Source organism: Chlamydomonas reinhardtii, chromosome 6, assembly GCF_000002595.2.
Source record: "Chlamydomonas reinhardtii strain CC-503 cw92 mt+ chromosome 6, whole genome shotgun sequence".
Lineage (NCBI taxonomy): Eukaryota > Viridiplantae > Chlorophyta > Chlorophyceae > Chlamydomonadales > Chlamydomonadaceae > Chlamydomonas > Chlamydomonas reinhardtii.
The window spans coordinates 1,051,486-1,066,483 of NC_057009.1; the positions used below are offsets into that span (position 1 = coordinate 1,051,486).

Consider the following 14,998-nt stretch of genomic DNA (forward strand, 5'->3'; position numbering starts at 1 on the left):
CACAGTTCCAGCAGTTCAGCAGGTGAGAATTCCACGCAGCTCGGGGCCGCGGACGCACCCTGTGCGGCATTGTGCCATTAAGTGCACAAGCTTCTAGCTCCTAGGGATATGCATAGGCTGAGCGGTTGTGCCGCCGCTGCTATCGCCATCACCGTGGTCCCTGCACCCTTGGTCCCTGCACGGGTCGTGCACAACCAAGTTCCCGGCTTCCTGCAGCTTTGCCCTGGCCTCGCACCAACTCCATGGCGGTTATGTACAAAGCCCGGGAGCCACAATGCCAATACAGGTGATAAGTATGGACGAATCACATCACCACATGTTACAGACATCGGACAGTGCGGCACACACCCTGCCTGCTGGCCACCAATGGTACGGCACCCTGCCAGCTTGCCTACTTGGGCATGCTTCGAACCCAGCCAGCAGCTGCACAACCACGGCCTCGGCCGGGCCGCACACCGAAACCAACACGGCAAGACCGGGCACCTGCAGGGCACTCTCTCTCACCGCCCTCGTGGCCTCAAGCTCAGACCAGCTGGCCGAGCACGCCCGCCCTCACCGCCACCAGCACCACCCCGCGCAAATGTCAGTGAGTCCAAGAAACCGCCTGCCAGCCCGCCCCCGGCGCCTCCACTGCCGCCCCCCACACGCTTCCGCTGCTCGTCCTCCAGCGCCGCCGCGTACTTGTCCGCGTCCGCCGCCTGAGCCCGCGCCCGCTCCGCTGCGCGCTTCGCCAGCGCCGCCGCCACCGCCGGCCGGGGCTCCAAATCATCCGCGAACGCCGCAGCCGCAGCCGCCGCGGCAGACGGCCTCCCCAACGCGCCAAATCCAGCAGCCACAGGGGCCACGGCCGGGTCTGGCGACGCGGAGCGTCGCCCGGCGGCGCCCGCGGCGGCGCCGGCGGCGCCGCTGCCGTCCTCTGCTCCGCCTCCTCCGAACAGGTCCTCCAGGGCTCCGTAGTTGATCTTGTTGGACAGCTTTTTGGCCTCCAGGATGTTGCGCGCGGCGGCGGCGGCGTCACCCGCGGCCGGAATCTCGGCCTTGGGCTGCGCGCGGGGAGCAGGTGTGATGACGGCGGCGGGTAAGTGGTTAAGAGACATGTTCATCGCATGCGGGCTTGTTAGCACCCCTACCTCCAAAACACAAGCAACCGCAAACCATACTCCGCACCTTGCAGCCGCCCCCAACGAGGCCCCAGAGGCCTCTGGCCCCACCAAGGCACGGCCCTAGTGGAACTCAGACCCCACCCAGCCACCCACGATGCGCCCGCACCTTCCGATTGTACTTGCGCTTGGTCTTGTCGGAGCCGGCCTTGCTGGGGTCCTTGGCGGCCTCCTCCGCCTCCTTGCGCTTCAGCTCCTGCTTCTCGATCCAGTCCTTGTTCATCTCCACCCACAGCGACTCCCGCACCGAGGCCTCCTCCGAGGTGGCCAGGTAGCAGCCTATGTCGTCGTCGTCCACGTCGGACAGGTGGTCAGACAGCTCCTCGTCGTCGTCCTCGTCGTCAGCGGCGGCCGATGGCGCCGCCACCGCAGCGGCCGCCGCCCTGCGCTCCGCGTCCGCCGCCGCCGCGATCTCACTAGAGAGACCTGCTGCTGGTGCGGTTGCTCCTGCGGCGCCGCCGCCCGCTTCCGCGTCTGCGGCTGCTGCCCCCGCCTCCGCCGCCGCCACGCCGGCTTCCGACGCATGCACCTTCTGCCGCTTTGACCCCCGCGCAGCGTCCCCCTCAGCTCCCGCTTCCCCTGCCGCCCGCCTTTCCCCCTCCTCCGCCTCGGGGCTGGGGCTGGCCGCCCGCCTCAGCGGCGCACTGGCCACCGCCGCCGCCTCGCCGCCCAGCGCCTTGGCCAGCGGCTGCAGCTCGGAGCTGTGCAGCGCGGCGTCAAAGTCGTCTTCCTCGGAGCGCAGCGACCCAGCCCGAGCCCGAGGCGCAGCACTGCCGCCGCCGGCTGCAGCTGCGCTGCTGGGCCCCGGCCCCGCGCCGTCCTCGGCGCTGCCGTACGCGCCCGTGCCACCAGTTGCGGCTGCCGCCGCGCCCCCGCCAGCTGATGTGGATGGCCCCGCACCATCGCTGCTTTCCGCTGCTTTCCCCCGTCTCCGCCTCCCGCTGGCCGCTGGCACTACTGCGCTGTCCTTGTCCTTGTCCTTGTCCGTGCTCGGCTGCTCGCCGCTGACGCCCGGCTCCAGCGCCTCCTCGTTCTCCAGGTGGCGGCCTGCAGTCCCCGATACAGTGACACGCAGTCCCCGATACAGTGACACGCAGTCGCCGATACAGCGACACGCAGTGACATGCAGTGACGCAAACAAGGACAAGGGCAGCGGCAGTGATTCGCTGGAATTCCGTGACATGCCCAGCGCTTTTCGCAGCATCGCCGTACTGCGGCTCTGTAGGCTACCACCTTCTATGCTTTCACAATGCCCAGGAGCTCCCTTTATAACGCGTGCCTGCCTGCTTGCCTGCCTGCCTGCCTGCCTACGTGCCTGCCCAATCCCCGCGGTCCACCCGGCCCCTGCACTCACGCCGGTGCAGGTCCTCCAGGGCGTCATCGCCACCGCCGCCGCCGGCACCGGAGGAGCCGGAGGGGCCCGGCAGCGCCAGCATTTCACCCGAGCCCTGGATGGGCGCAGCACACGGACACACGCGCACAGTGTCGGCCCTCCTCCCTCGTGCGTTCGTAGGTAGGACACAGGTCAGCAAGTAGGCACGGCAGGATGGAGACATGTCAGCCATTGGGCTCCGGCATATGCAAACCCACCCACCGCTGTCCACCCGCGGGCCCCATCCCCGGACCAAACCCACCCACCCGCCAAGACACACACACACACACACACACACACGCCCTCGCCCTCACCTTTATGAGCAGTCCTCCCTTCTCCGCCGCCAGCTGCTCACGCACGCGGCGCTTCACGTCCCGCCGCAGGTTGGCCATGTAGCAGGGCGGGTCGTTGGCGCCCTGCATTGCGTGTGCGAGGTGAGGTGAGGTGAGGTGAGGTGGCCACACATACCGCACAGTGCACACATTGAACACACACGCTGACTAATGCCGGTGCCACGGCTGCCCTCTCCTGCCACGGCTGCCCTGTCCTGCCACGGCTGCCCTGTCCTGCTGCCCCCGCCCACATGCCCCTCCTTGAACACGACGAGGCTGGCTCCCGTGTCCCCCCCCCTCCGCCCCATCACCCCCATCCGCCCGCCCACCTGTGTTGCCAGTGTGATCTTGAGGTAGTCCTCCAGGCAGCCGCGACACATGCCGTGCGCCAGCAGCGGCGCGCCCGCCCGCACGTGCTCGCAGTAGCGGCCCACCTCGTTCGGGTCCACCGCCACCACCGCGCCCTCGCCCTCGCCCTCCTCGCCGTCCACCGCCTCCGGCGGCGGCATGAGCGCGGCCGGGCGCTGCGGGTTCTCCGCCGCCTGCCGCTCATACTCTAGCAGCATTTGCTCCTGCAGGGGTGGTGGAGGTGGCGGCAGTGGTGGTGATGGTGTCGGCGGGGTGTCAGGGGCACGTTTATCGGTCGTAGAGCTGTTGACATGAAAGCGGGCCACAGGTTTGAACAAACACTGACAAACGACTGTGGTGGTGGCCAGCCGCATGCCCCTCCCCCAGAAAACCTCCCAGCTGGCAAGCCTTGTGGCAGCCCTCAGGATGGCTCCCCTCCTGCTCCCCTCCCCCCCAGCTGCCCCCGCCAGCCGCACCCCAGCCGCACCCCAGCCGCACCACCACCACCACCACCACCCCGCAGCCCCCCCCATTGTGTCCGGTTTGGTTTGGGCTGGTATCTACACCCTCCCAGCCCCCCCTCCAGCCCCCCCCCTCCAGCCGCGCCCCACCCGCTGGTCGTCCACCGCCTTCTCGCGCTCGCTGATCTCCTTGAGCGTGAGCTGGGCGTCCCGCGTCTCCGCCAGCTCCATGACGCGCTTCTCCACCGTGGCCCAGCCGATGTGCACAATGGCAATCACGTCCTGGGGGGGGGGTGCAAGGATGGTTACAGAGAAGTGTAGCGAAGTAGATAGCAGGTGTAGGGAGTGGGCTTGGAGATGCACAGCCCTTGCGAGGATGCCGCTGCCTCCACCTACCCGGGCCCATCATCTCCCTCCCCCAGATTCCAAGCCTCCTGCGTATTGCTTCGGGGTCTGGGCACTTGCAGTCATGTCAGGTGCTGAACTGCCCTCCCACCTCTCTCTCCCCCCCATCCCCCTCCTCGCCTGCTCCCGCCCCCGCCCCCCCTCACCCTCTTGGTCTTCTCCACGCCGTGTATGTGCGCCGCCAGGAACAACGCCGCGCCGCAGATGCCGCTGGGCCGCCGCCCCGTCAGCATCCAGTCGCGCTTCATGGACTGCACCAGCCGCATCGCCGTGTTGCCCACTTTCTGTCGGGGAGGGCGGCGGCAGGTGGCGGGCGGCAGCAGGTGGAGGACGGCAGGTGGAGGGCGGCGGCAGGTGGAGGGCGGCAGGTGGAGGGCGCAGCTCAGCAGCAGCGAGCACCCCAGGCAGCTCCGTGCAGCTCAGGCATTCTCGCCCACACGCCAAACCTGCCCTGCTGACCGACCCGCCATCCCCCGCGCACGCATACTCGCACATGCCCGCGCATACGCACACGCATGTATTTCCGCTTCCCCAATACACGTACACACGCTCTCGGCAGCACGCACCGACTTGAGCTCCTGCGTGGGCAGCCGCAGCCGGTCCACGAAGCGGTTGAGGAACAGCGAGGGGTCGATGGGCTTGGTCAGCGTGCCGTGCTCGTCCAGGCGCAGCAGCTTGAGCAGCTGCAGGAACACCGCGCCTGCGTGTGGGTGAGGGCGCAACAGCGAGGAACCAGTAGGTAGGGGGCGGGGAAGTGGAATCCACGGGAAGATTTTGAACCGTGGCCGCCACCACGCGCCGCCGCCGCGACCTCCCGGTCACCCCGCGTGGCCCATCCCACACACACCCACACACACCACGGCGCGCGCACCCACCCAGTGCGTACACGTTGACGGACAGGTGGTCTGAGAAATCGATGAGCATGTAGGGGCGCCGCTCCAGGCGGCAGAAGATGTAGAGGCACACGGCGGCCACCTGCAGGCGGCGCGCGCGCGGGGGGGGGGGGGGGGGCAGCGGCCTCGACAAGGAACCGGGCATGCTCATGACTGCCCTCAGCCGGTGCAGCCGCACATCCACCACCGCTACCGCCACCGCTCCCCGACACCCCCACTAACACGCTCGCTGCCGACCTGCTGCCTGCTGTCGACTCGGCTAGACGCCCCCCCCTCTACCCCTTCACTTCATAACTGATCATGAATGTAACCCACACCACCACCACCCCCGCCCCCGCCTCCCCCCCGCCGCACCTGGTTGACCCTGCGCCCCCTCGTGAAGTTCCTCTGCAGCGCCAGGCGGTACAGCCGGTGCGCCGCCTCCACCGCCTCGCCGCTGGGCGAGATGCGCAGCGCCTCCACCAGGCTCACGATCTCGTGCCGCCCGCGAGACACGGCGGCCTCGTGGCTATCGCCCTGGGGGTGGGGGGGTTGGGGCGTTAGATGCGTTGGGGGTGGGATTCGCGCCGCGCCCTCCATGGTCCCCTACACCCGCCCCCCACGACCGCGTGAACGCGTGTATGCCGCTGTCAACGCCCCACAGGCCCACACCCAACCGGGTTCCTGAGCCGGCCCGTCCCCTGCTTAGCGGTCCCCTGCCCTCCCGCTCTCGCGCTCCGCCCCCTTGCCATGCCCCCCCCTCCCCTCCCCCATCGCATCATCACTATCCAAATATCACCATCCCGCACGGCCACACAAGCGCATGCACATACACGCACACGCTATCGCTTACCCCGCTGCCCCACATGCGGCCGCCCGAGTAGCGGCCCAGCCCTCGCGCCTCTCCGCTGGCGCCCACCATCTGCCCCACCATCTCGCCCTCGCCGTCCCCGCCCTTTGTGAACATGACGTCACTGCTGAAGGCCGTGTCCTCAACCACGCGGCCGCACTGCGTGGGGTACGGCGGCACACAGGGGGCCGGGGGGAGGGGAGAGGCGCACGGGTACAGCGAAGGGAAGGGAAGGGGGGCCAGGGATGAGACGGGCTGAGGCAGGAGGTTGAGGGGAGAAGCGAAGGCGTGCGGTGGCAGGGTCGGGTGGCGCGGCAGGCGGCAGGAATGCAGTGGGAGCCAGGCGCCGTCAGCCTGTCGAGGAACGTCTCTGCCCCCGCCGTGCGCGGCCACCTCGGGCGCGGTGCAACACCCTGACGGCGGAGCCGGCGGAGGAGCAGCCCAGCCCGCCCTGCCCCACCGCAAGCTGCCTGCATACCACAACCCCCCTCAGAGCTGGTGATACCCGCACCTGGACGCAGCACGCGAATCCATTTTGGTCATCCGCCTCCACCTCCACATCCGCCGCGCACTGAGCGCACCACACCATCTTCACGAGCGGTTGCCGCCTCGCCCGGCAGCGCCCAGGCTAAGGCTCGCGCGAGGTCCTTAGCGCCTCCAAGCTACCAGGCTGCAAAGGGCGCCAGCAGCACTGGCCGTAGCCGCAGGAGGGGCGCTCGCGGCCGCTCCACCCGAGTTGCGCGCGCTGCGCCCTCTTTTCGGGGGCTGCCTCGCCAAGGCACTGTACAGGCCCAGGTTAAAGCGTATTCGTTGCAGGAAAAGGAATGCGGTTGAGTGCAAACTACAGTCGAAAACCAAGAGAGCGAAGGGCTGTTACGCGAGCCCAGCACGATGCCCCTGTGGGGGGGGCTGGCATCCACAATTGAATAGCAACGGTCACCTGGGTCGGCCACGCCGCAAACTGGCGTATGTTGTGCGGGCCCGATGCAAATCCGTGTGCCCGATGCAGCCGGTGAAACGCGACACCTCTCTATTTTACCTCCTGAACTCCTGAGACTGAATTGCTTACATTGCTGCTTTATCAAGAATTCGACGCAAGCCATATAGACACGACTTGGGTGCATTCCTCAGCACTGCTTCTGTATGCTTCGATAAACTTGTTATATGATGGCATCATGTTCTGGCAGTGTCTTTAATTAACGAGAGGGCTAAACAATAGTGCTCTAGGCGCGCGGCCTCTGGCGCTGGCTAGGCCGCAGCGTCGGCATTATTCTGCGTTGCCAAAGCTACTAGCAGTTCAGCAGCGATGGTGAGTCGTGGAGAGGGGTTGCCGCGTGCGGAGCATCGAATGTGACATTACCCACGCACGCGTTGCTTATGCATATGCGCGTTGCAAGTACCCATGTTCTTAGTTTCGCATACATGTGCCCTGCAGGCGCGGAACCTGGTGTGGAAGGACCTCAGCTCGGCACAGCTCGAGTCCATCCGCCACCCGCACCCAAAGAAGGGCCTTACCGGGCGGGACTTATTAGCCAAGTACACGGGGCTTAACGACTACCAGACCAACCCAAAGACGGCCATACACCTGGACCTATACGTGCACACGTTGCAGTTTGGGGACACGCTAAAGTTCACAGATGACAAGCTGTCAGGGCTGTTCTCCATTGTAAAACTGGTGCACCACCGCTCCATTGACGAGCAGCTCACCATGGAGCGCTCCTTCCTGCTCTTCAAGGAGCTGCTGCTTGCGCATAGCGTGCAGCGGCCGCCCTACAGCGTTGGGCTGTTCTCGTTCATGGAGATGCAGAAGGTGATGGACTGGATGCTGGACAGCTACTACCGCCACTACAAGCTGTACATGTACAGCTACACAAACAGGTGGGGACTGCGGAGGGAGCGAGGGATTGTCTGCTCCAGGGGAAACGCAGGGGTGCACGATGTTGGGTGTAAGAGCTATGCGTGCGTACATAACCAGGTTAGGGCGGTGGAGCTGCGAGGTTATAGGTGTCAAGGCGGCCGGGTAGGTGCTCAACTACTCATGGTGTGTGCGCGTGACTACCGTAGCGCCATCTCACCCGCGCTTGGCGCCCTCCACACTGCACGCCGCTCCCTCTCCACTGCCACTCTCACCGACCCGCTCCCTGCCTCCCTGCCGCCCCCTCGCCCTGCCTGCCCGGCCCAGGGTGACTCTGAGCGCCGCCTCGGCACACCCCAGCGACGTGGTGGAGCTGGCGCCGGAGCTGCCGCCGCTGCAGGAGGCGCTCACGCAGGAGCAGCACGAGGCCATCCTCACGGAGGAGGAGCGCAAGCGGGAGCAGGTGCGTGGGTGTGCTCACTGGTGAGGTGCAAGGCGGAATGCAGGGGCGCCGTGTTGACGTAAGCAGGCAGATGTATGGGAGCACTGGTAGAGAATGGATTGGCGATGCAGCAGGTAAAGCGGGTATGGTTCAGCTACTGATGGTGTTTAATCCCTGCTCTGACATGACAGGAGGAGGCGGCCGCCGCGGCTGCCGCTGCGGAGGCTGAGGAGGCTGAGCGGCAGGCGCGGCTGCAGGAGGAGTACGAGGCGGCCATTCCGGAGGAGGTCAAGGACCGCGTGGCGTCAGCGGTGGAGAAGGAGCTGGTGAGGCGGAGGGGGCAGAGGGGTGTGAGCGTGCGGGAGAGGGGGGGAGGCATGGGGGGCGCACGCGCAGGTGATTACAGGTCCAGGCGGCAACGGGACAGGTTGCATACCGGGTAAGGCGTCTGAACGAGCGGCTGCCTTATCGTTGATGACATGACCCAACTTCCCAACCCGGAACGCAGGCGCGGCTTCAAAAGGCCATGGAGGAGCAGTTCACGGCGCAGACGGCCACGCTCATGGCGAAAATCGCGACACTGGAGGCGGGCGGGGGGCCGCCCGCGCCGGCCGCCGCCGCCGCCGCCGGTGCCGTGCGGCCGCCCAGCAGCCAACCGCCCGCGGCGGCGGCGGCAGCTGCAGTGAAGCCGCCGTCGGCCAAGCCGTCGTGATGGGCTCATAGAGTGTGTGTGTGTGTGTGTGTGTGTGTGTGTGTGTGTGTGTGTGTGTTTGTGTGTGTGTGTGTGTGTGTTGGAGCATAGATCGTGGAGGTGGAATGGAGCATAGGTTGAGGGGAGCAGGGCAGGTTGGAACGGACTGGATAAGGGCTTGTGTACTGATGAGATACGGCTGAAGGGTACGCCGGCTGTGCTCTCACTAGTACAATGCCCTCCACGGGTGCGGCTTGCCCCCACGGTATTAGGGCCATCCGTGGCTCTCGCCAACGCCGCGTCCCCACGCGCCGAAGCAATGATGCGTTTGCGCCTCGGACAAACGACCACTCAGGACGGTGTAAGAGGGCTAGCGTTAGCGAAGTGTTTGCTAGTGAATGCGAATGCAAGACGCCGTCGCGAGCTCCAGGCTAGCAATAAACATCACGAAAGAAGTTAGTGTCAGCGGCAATGCGGTTACTTGTTACCTTCGAGACGAGACACTGGTGCGCGCTCCACGCTGCTCCGCATTCGGCACGCCAAACGGAGTCCGAGTGTCGTGGAGACTGCTGCCGCTTGCAGGGGCGGACGTGTTCCAGCTCGCAACTAGGCTGCTGCCATTCGCCGCGACAACGCGTAACCCACAAAATGCACCCACCTGGAACGGAGCCAGGCGTTATGTACCCGATACCCAGCAACGGGTGCGCTACGTACCATTTTGCTCGCCTATGCCCCCTGCTGGCTCCGTATCGCAACGTGGAAGCGACGGAATGGAGAAGGGCAGGTTGGCTGGGGTAGGCTGGAAGGGGACGTGTTGGGGACTTTGGGGACTTGCGGACAGGGCTCTGGTATGACCGCGGTATGATGGTGCACTGCACCCATGCTGCCCACTGACCAGTGCAAGGGAACAAGGGAACGAGATACTGTGGCTCGCTTGTCCTGACATCACGCGCACGTCCTGACGGGTCAGTAACTTCTCAATACTATCGTACATATCGGCCTCGTGGATCCAAACATATCGGTAGCATGGAAAGGCACCCGCAACGGAGCCTGCAACCAGTTGCAACCAGGGGTGCCACCGCCATGCCTCTGATGCCTGCAACTACGGGCAAGTGGGCAACCTCAAAAACCTGTGTGCAGTCTCTTCCGTTCACAACTTGCTTGGCGCTTGCTGGGCTGCTAGCCTCAGCTAGGACTACACCCCGCAACGCAGATGTCTGTCATTAGCAGGGCCCTGTCCTCATCGCCATACCGGTATCTGGAGTAAGTCATGTCAATCGTACATGAGTGCATGCTCGCACATGCAATGCTGGGTCCAACGCCTGGACACCCACGCACGGCCCCGCACTCCGGCCACACCCATTTGACTACCTCCAGTCCACGCGGACAGCCACGGCGTTGTGGGAGCGAGGATCCCGGGCCACCACCGTGATCTCAGAAGCGCCAAAGCGCATGTCCACCTGCAGGCCGGAAGACTCACATGTGTTCAGAAGTTGTAAATAACCCCCTGCTGACTCCGCTGACGCACGCACCTCAAACTGGTAGTCAAGCCGGCGCTCCACGGTCTTGCGCCAGCCCTTGGGCAGCTCCATTATGACCTCAGCCACATGACGCACGCCGGTATCGGCTACGTAGCGCACAGCCGGTGCGGGAGTTGCATAGAGAGGAATCTTGACGCGTTGCTGGGTGCTGCGGTGCCACAGGAGGGTGGCATTTTGTGCGTAGCTTGCCGCCGGCGCGGGTGTGGCATACAGTTGGATGTGGACGCATTTCTGGTCGCTGTGGCGTCATACAGGATTAAAGGTGGCGTCGGTTAGCAAAATGCATGTGGGGGTGCTCACTCTCACGCACCTGCGCATGGGACAGTAGCGCTCTGTGACGGTTGAGTCTGTTGCCACCAGCTGACCGCTCCGCACGTAGGTGGCAAACACAGCATCTGCGGTTGGAGCAAATAAACCGGTTACCGTCAGTCACATGCCAATGCTCCAGGAGCCCACCTATCGAGGCAAGCAGCAGTACACCACGCCAGAAGTGTTACCTGCATAGTACGCCTGGTCCTCTAGATTCATGATCTTCTGCGGGTAACCGAAAATGGCCGCGTGCATCTCATGCTCATCCGACCACGGCGTGGTCGCGCCGATGCCGTATGTGAAGCGGCAGCGCCGCGCCCGGACCAGACCCGGCTCTGCACCCAGCAGCGCCGCGCCTGTGGGAAATATAGATTTGTCGCGTGCGTGCGGGTTGGAAGCAAGAGGCGTGACAGTCCCTCGTCGTATTCAGGACTCATGTATCTACAGCCGGCTACAGGCCGGGTGCGCACCTGTGACCACGGCGGCGCCGGGGTCTCGCGGCAGCAGCAGCGGCACGCCCCACTCGCCCGCCAGGCGCAGCAGCCGCCGCTGCAGCAGCCGGGAGTTGCCGAAGCCGCCCGCCAGCAGCACCTGTGTCGGGTGCATGCATCAACCACGATGACGGCATGGAACGAAGGGCGGGAATCCTGTGCTTCTCGTGTGCATGCATCGACCACCCACCGCACTTGCCTTGGTAACCTTCTTGCCTTGACCCAGCCCCGACGCCTTGACCTCCTCCGCCGCCGTCACAATCTGCGCCATCGCCGGGCCGAAGACGTGCTCCTCCAGCACTGCCTCACTCAGCTCTACCACACCCGTTGCGCTGCATAGCTTAACACCCAGGCTGACGCTTGGGCTGCCGCCCGCCGCACGCCTGGCCGTCTGTGATTGGGACTGACGTGAGTACGAGGTTGTCACATCGCTCGCTGGCTTGCTGCATGCGCGCCTAGAAACAACACCCTATGTCTGTCCGGCCATCTCACCTGGCGCTCCGGCGGAGAGGCACTACTGCCACTGCCATCTATCGGCTGGTGCTGCTGCCACATGCGCACCAGCCCCGGCGGCAGCTGTAGCTGCACTGTGAGGCCCTTCATTGCCCGCTTGGTGGTCTCCCAACTGGAGGGTAGTGGGATCACATTAGCAGGCATGGGGCAGCCGCCAGAAGCCAGCCGGCATCGTGAGTATGTAAACTACGAGCTTTGGTTCATAAGCGCTTGGTTAGGCACCAGACCGCAATATCCCTAAGACCCGAACGGACGAACGAACAGGCAACGGACACGCCACGTGATTCCCTCACCTGCTGGCAAGGTCGGTCCACTCCCGCGGCTGCTGCCGCTGCCACTCGTCCCACACGTCCGGCCCCACGCGGCCCCGCAGCAGCCGCCACAGGGCCGCGTCCACGTATCGCCCACCGGCCAGCACACCTGCACGCAGCGCAGACCAGCACCATTGATTGTGAGGTCACAAGATTGTGTGAAAGTGACATGTCAGACGCGCTTGTAGGGTTCTATCAGCTCCGTTGTACGATTTGCGCCGACTTTCCGTGCGCAATGAGCCAACAGCACCCCGAGCACATGCAGCTTTAGCTACACACTTACCTTTGCCCACTGCAGCCTCCAGCAAATGCACTCCCTCGGCCGCCGCCGCCGCCGCCCGGCCCCCACCGCCAGCCCTGCCCTCCGTGTCAACCACCACCTCGTGCAGCGTGACGTCGGCGGTGCCGCCGCCGCAGTCCACCACCATGACCACGTCACCGGCCTCCAGCTCCTGTGGCCGCTTCTTCTGCGGACCCCTCGCCGTCACTGTGGACAGCTGCTGGCGCTGCGGCGCCGAGGCGGCGACGGTGACGGCGGCCGCCTCCGGCTCGAGCGCCAGGACCAGGGACTCGGGGTCGGCAGAGGTCACCATGCCTGTAGGCGCGGTCAGGTGAGAATGAATGGCCCGGCAGAGGCGTTGTTGCCCAAACGCATTGTGGCCCAGAGGGATTGTGGACCAGACTTCACGAAGTGCGGGTTGTAGCACTCGTGCACCCGTATGCACCCGCGTACATCTTCACAGCTTTATGCACTGGAGCGAGTCACACTACGCACGCACCTGCCCGGTTGGCAGCGCCGCGCAGCTTCGCCTTGGCTGCCTCGTCCCACATGGCCGGCACCGTGACGCACCACACCACAGAGCCGGTGTCCAGGGACGGCGACGTCTTGCACAGCCGCTTGATGGCGAAGCTGCAGGTGACCGTGGCACAAGCGGCGGGCAAGACAAGCACGTGACGCGGGCAGGCAAGGTTCTCAGGCCAGGTTTGCCGGTGAGGGCGCATCGGCGGCACCGCCTACCGTACGCATTCTTCGTTCCCAGTGCAGGCCCAAACCCAAACCGCTCGTATTTCCCGAAGATTCAGATGGGACAAGACGCGTACGTCAAGCCACTGGTAAGTCTGGCCACCCAGCTAGAGAGATGCTTACACACCTGCGCGTCTTTCCCCGCGCACGTGCTCAGACCGCCCATCCAACACACGACACAAGCACGCACGCATACACACACGCACACACATGCACGCACCGGCGCAGCTCTGACAGGAAGTCGGACGCCACCTGAGTGGCCGTGAGCCCCGGCGGCAGCCGTGTGCTCACGCCGCTGGCCACCGCCGGGTCATCCGAGATTGCCGCCGCACCGCTACTGCCGCTGCCACTGCTACTGCCACTGCCACTGCTACTGCTACTGCCACTGCCACTGCTACTGCCTCCTCCTAGCAGCAGCAGCTTGAAGCCCTCCAGATAGCAGTACTCGCCGGCACGCCGCTCCGCCGCGGACATGTCCGACCAGCGCCGCCACGCGCTCCAGCCCCAGGCGTCCTGGCGGCGTACGTACATGCAACCGCGCAGGCCCCGCCCGCACAATCAAATGCACATGACCGCACTGAGTGTGACGCGATGCAAGCATAGCATTGCAGCATGAAAGCAATGGCACCCGCTTTCCGCCGTCCCCAGCAGCTGCTGCCGTAAGGCCCACCACTCTGCTCACCACTTTGCTGCCCTTGTATAGCAGCGCGGTCTTTGTCTTCACATCGCCACTGCTGGTGGGGTCGTCCGGCCACTGGCCGCACGTCACCAGCCCCTGCTGCAGCAGCTGTCCGCGGGAGGCGGCCACAGTCGCAGAGCCCTGTTTCTCCTGCTGCGGCGGCAGTAGCGCAGCCGCGTAGCCAGAAGCCGAGGTGCCGAAGTCCACGCCAATGACCGCAGCCGGCTTCTTCCGACTCGCCGAGCCGTCCGTGGGGTTCTGCTGATGCGGCGGCTCAGCGCCGGCTGCAGCCGCGATGACCCGGTTCCGAAGCCGCCCACTTGCCGGTGAGGGCACGACCGCGTGTGCCGACTTGGTGCTACGGGCGCTACAGCCGCTGGGTGCAAATGTGGATGTATACCGAGCACTCGAGAGCGGGCAAGGGTGGGGCTGCCGGCTGCTGCTGCTACAGCCCACACCGACCAAACGGAGGCTAGGCAGCCGCTGCTGGTGAATGGCTGAGTATACCATGCTGGCTGCGAGTGTAAGTAACGATGTTTGTGATCAGGTCAGGACTGGAAAAAGCCGCGGCACTGATTTTCGCAACCTCGCCTGCCTTCGCGCACACGCACGTCGCAAGTTGCGACTCAACTCAAGCAATGAGCAGTTTCGGTAGTTATAATCGTGTCTAGGCACGGCTCTATCCGTGGCTGCGCACGATACGACAAGGTCCCGTGGGCCCCAGCAGCACAAACGCGCGGCCGCACCCCTGACCTGCAGTCACCGGGTGCGCCGCCGTGTCGTCTCGCGGCACACCTCAACCAACTCCTCAACCGTTTAAGGGCTGCCAGGCGCGCAGGACCCGTACCAAACATTCTAGCGCCACCCGCTTGATATGCATGTAAATCATGGCATCTAAGAGTTGAGTTGAGCGGCCCTGGTTCGTGGCTGCTAGGAACAGGCGCAGAAGAGGAAGTCAGTCACCGTGACTTCCCCCATCCATCCAGTCGCCCCCAGCAGCAGCCCCCCGGTCCCCGCAGGTCCCCGCTATGACCCGGTGCAGGCCGTAAGGACGCATCGTTTGCACACCCAAGAGACACGGTCCTTTGGGTGCTGTCTCCGTTGAGGCTGTGGGAAAAGTACTGTGGGGTCGCGTCAGGGACAGCAGGCCGGGGGCGGGGCCAAGGGCGGGGCCCAGGGGAGCACAAGGGGGGAGAGCGGGGGAGGCAGGGCTGTCTGTAGCCTGCACATTCCTCCCACATTCTCTGTCGCCGGGTACCTGCCCGGGAGTTTTGCAGCTGAGAACGGCATATCAAGATGGACGCCTGTGGACGCCGCGTGGCACATACGCCGTCCCCTCCCC

General features: G+C 65.1%; 4 protein-coding genes across 5 annotated transcripts in view; 1 reads left to right on the forward strand and 3 right to left on the reverse strand.

The window, feature by feature from the left end:
• Window positions 1-14: 14 nt before the first annotated feature.
• On the reverse strand, window positions 15-6,730 carry CHLRE_06g256420v5 (uncharacterized protein). Its single transcript, XM_001696315.2, has 12 exons — window positions 6,312-6,730; window positions 5,804-5,959; window positions 5,326-5,487; window positions 4,954-5,053; window positions 4,645-4,778; window positions 4,225-4,362; window positions 3,824-3,955; window positions 3,194-3,436; window positions 2,847-2,948; window positions 2,515-2,608; window positions 1,270-2,207; window positions 15-1,043 (listed from the first exon to the last, which is right to left on the reverse strand). Exons 1-12 carry the CDS (start codon window positions 6,387-6,389, stop codon window positions 501-503), a joined length of 2,820 nt encoding a protein of 939 aa, XP_001696367.2. The 5' UTR covers window positions 6,390-6,730; the 3' UTR covers window positions 15-500.
• A 130-nt stretch (window positions 6,731-6,860) lies between these two features.
• CHLRE_06g256450v5 (uncharacterized protein) lies at window positions 6,861-9,482 on the forward strand. Its single transcript, XM_001696570.3, has 5 exons — window positions 6,861-7,109; window positions 7,236-7,678; window positions 7,983-8,118; window positions 8,289-8,423; window positions 8,606-9,482. Exons 1-5 carry the CDS (start codon window positions 7,107-7,109, stop codon window positions 8,807-8,809), a joined length of 921 nt encoding a protein of 306 aa, XP_001696622.1. The 5' UTR covers window positions 6,861-7,106; the 3' UTR covers window positions 8,810-9,482.
• A 212-nt stretch (window positions 9,483-9,694) lies between these two features.
• CHLRE_06g256500v5 (uncharacterized protein) lies at window positions 9,695-14,300 on the reverse strand. 2 transcript variants are annotated; one of them, XM_043062706.1, is made up of 12 exons: window positions 13,660-14,300; window positions 13,198-13,490; window positions 12,733-12,863; window positions 12,237-12,548; window positions 11,936-12,062; window positions 11,622-11,754; window positions 11,320-11,520; window positions 11,109-11,229; window positions 10,827-10,994; window positions 10,640-10,724; window positions 10,321-10,477; window positions 9,695-10,248 (listed from the first exon to the last, which is right to left on the reverse strand). In XM_043062706.1, exons 1-12 carry the CDS (start codon window positions 14,164-14,166, stop codon window positions 10,156-10,158), a joined length of 2,328 nt encoding a protein of 775 aa, XP_042923413.1. In that variant the 5' UTR covers window positions 14,167-14,300; the 3' UTR covers window positions 9,695-10,155. The 2 variants fall into 2 exon arrangements, with proteins under 2 accessions (XP_042923413.1, XP_042923412.1); XM_043062707.1 differs by lacking the exons at window positions 13,198-13,490; window positions 13,660-14,300 and having other exon boundaries at window positions 12,733-12,870.
• Window positions 14,301-14,354: 54 nt separating this feature from the next.
• Window positions 14,355-14,998, reverse strand: part of CHLRE_06g256526v5 (uncharacterized protein) — a 2,106-nt gene continuing 1,462 nt past the window's right edge. Inside the window, exon 2 of the mRNA XM_043062708.1 lies at window positions 14,355-14,763. The gene's annotated coding sequence lies outside the window, so the exon portion shown is untranslated. The remainder of the gene's footprint in view (window positions 14,764-14,998) is intronic.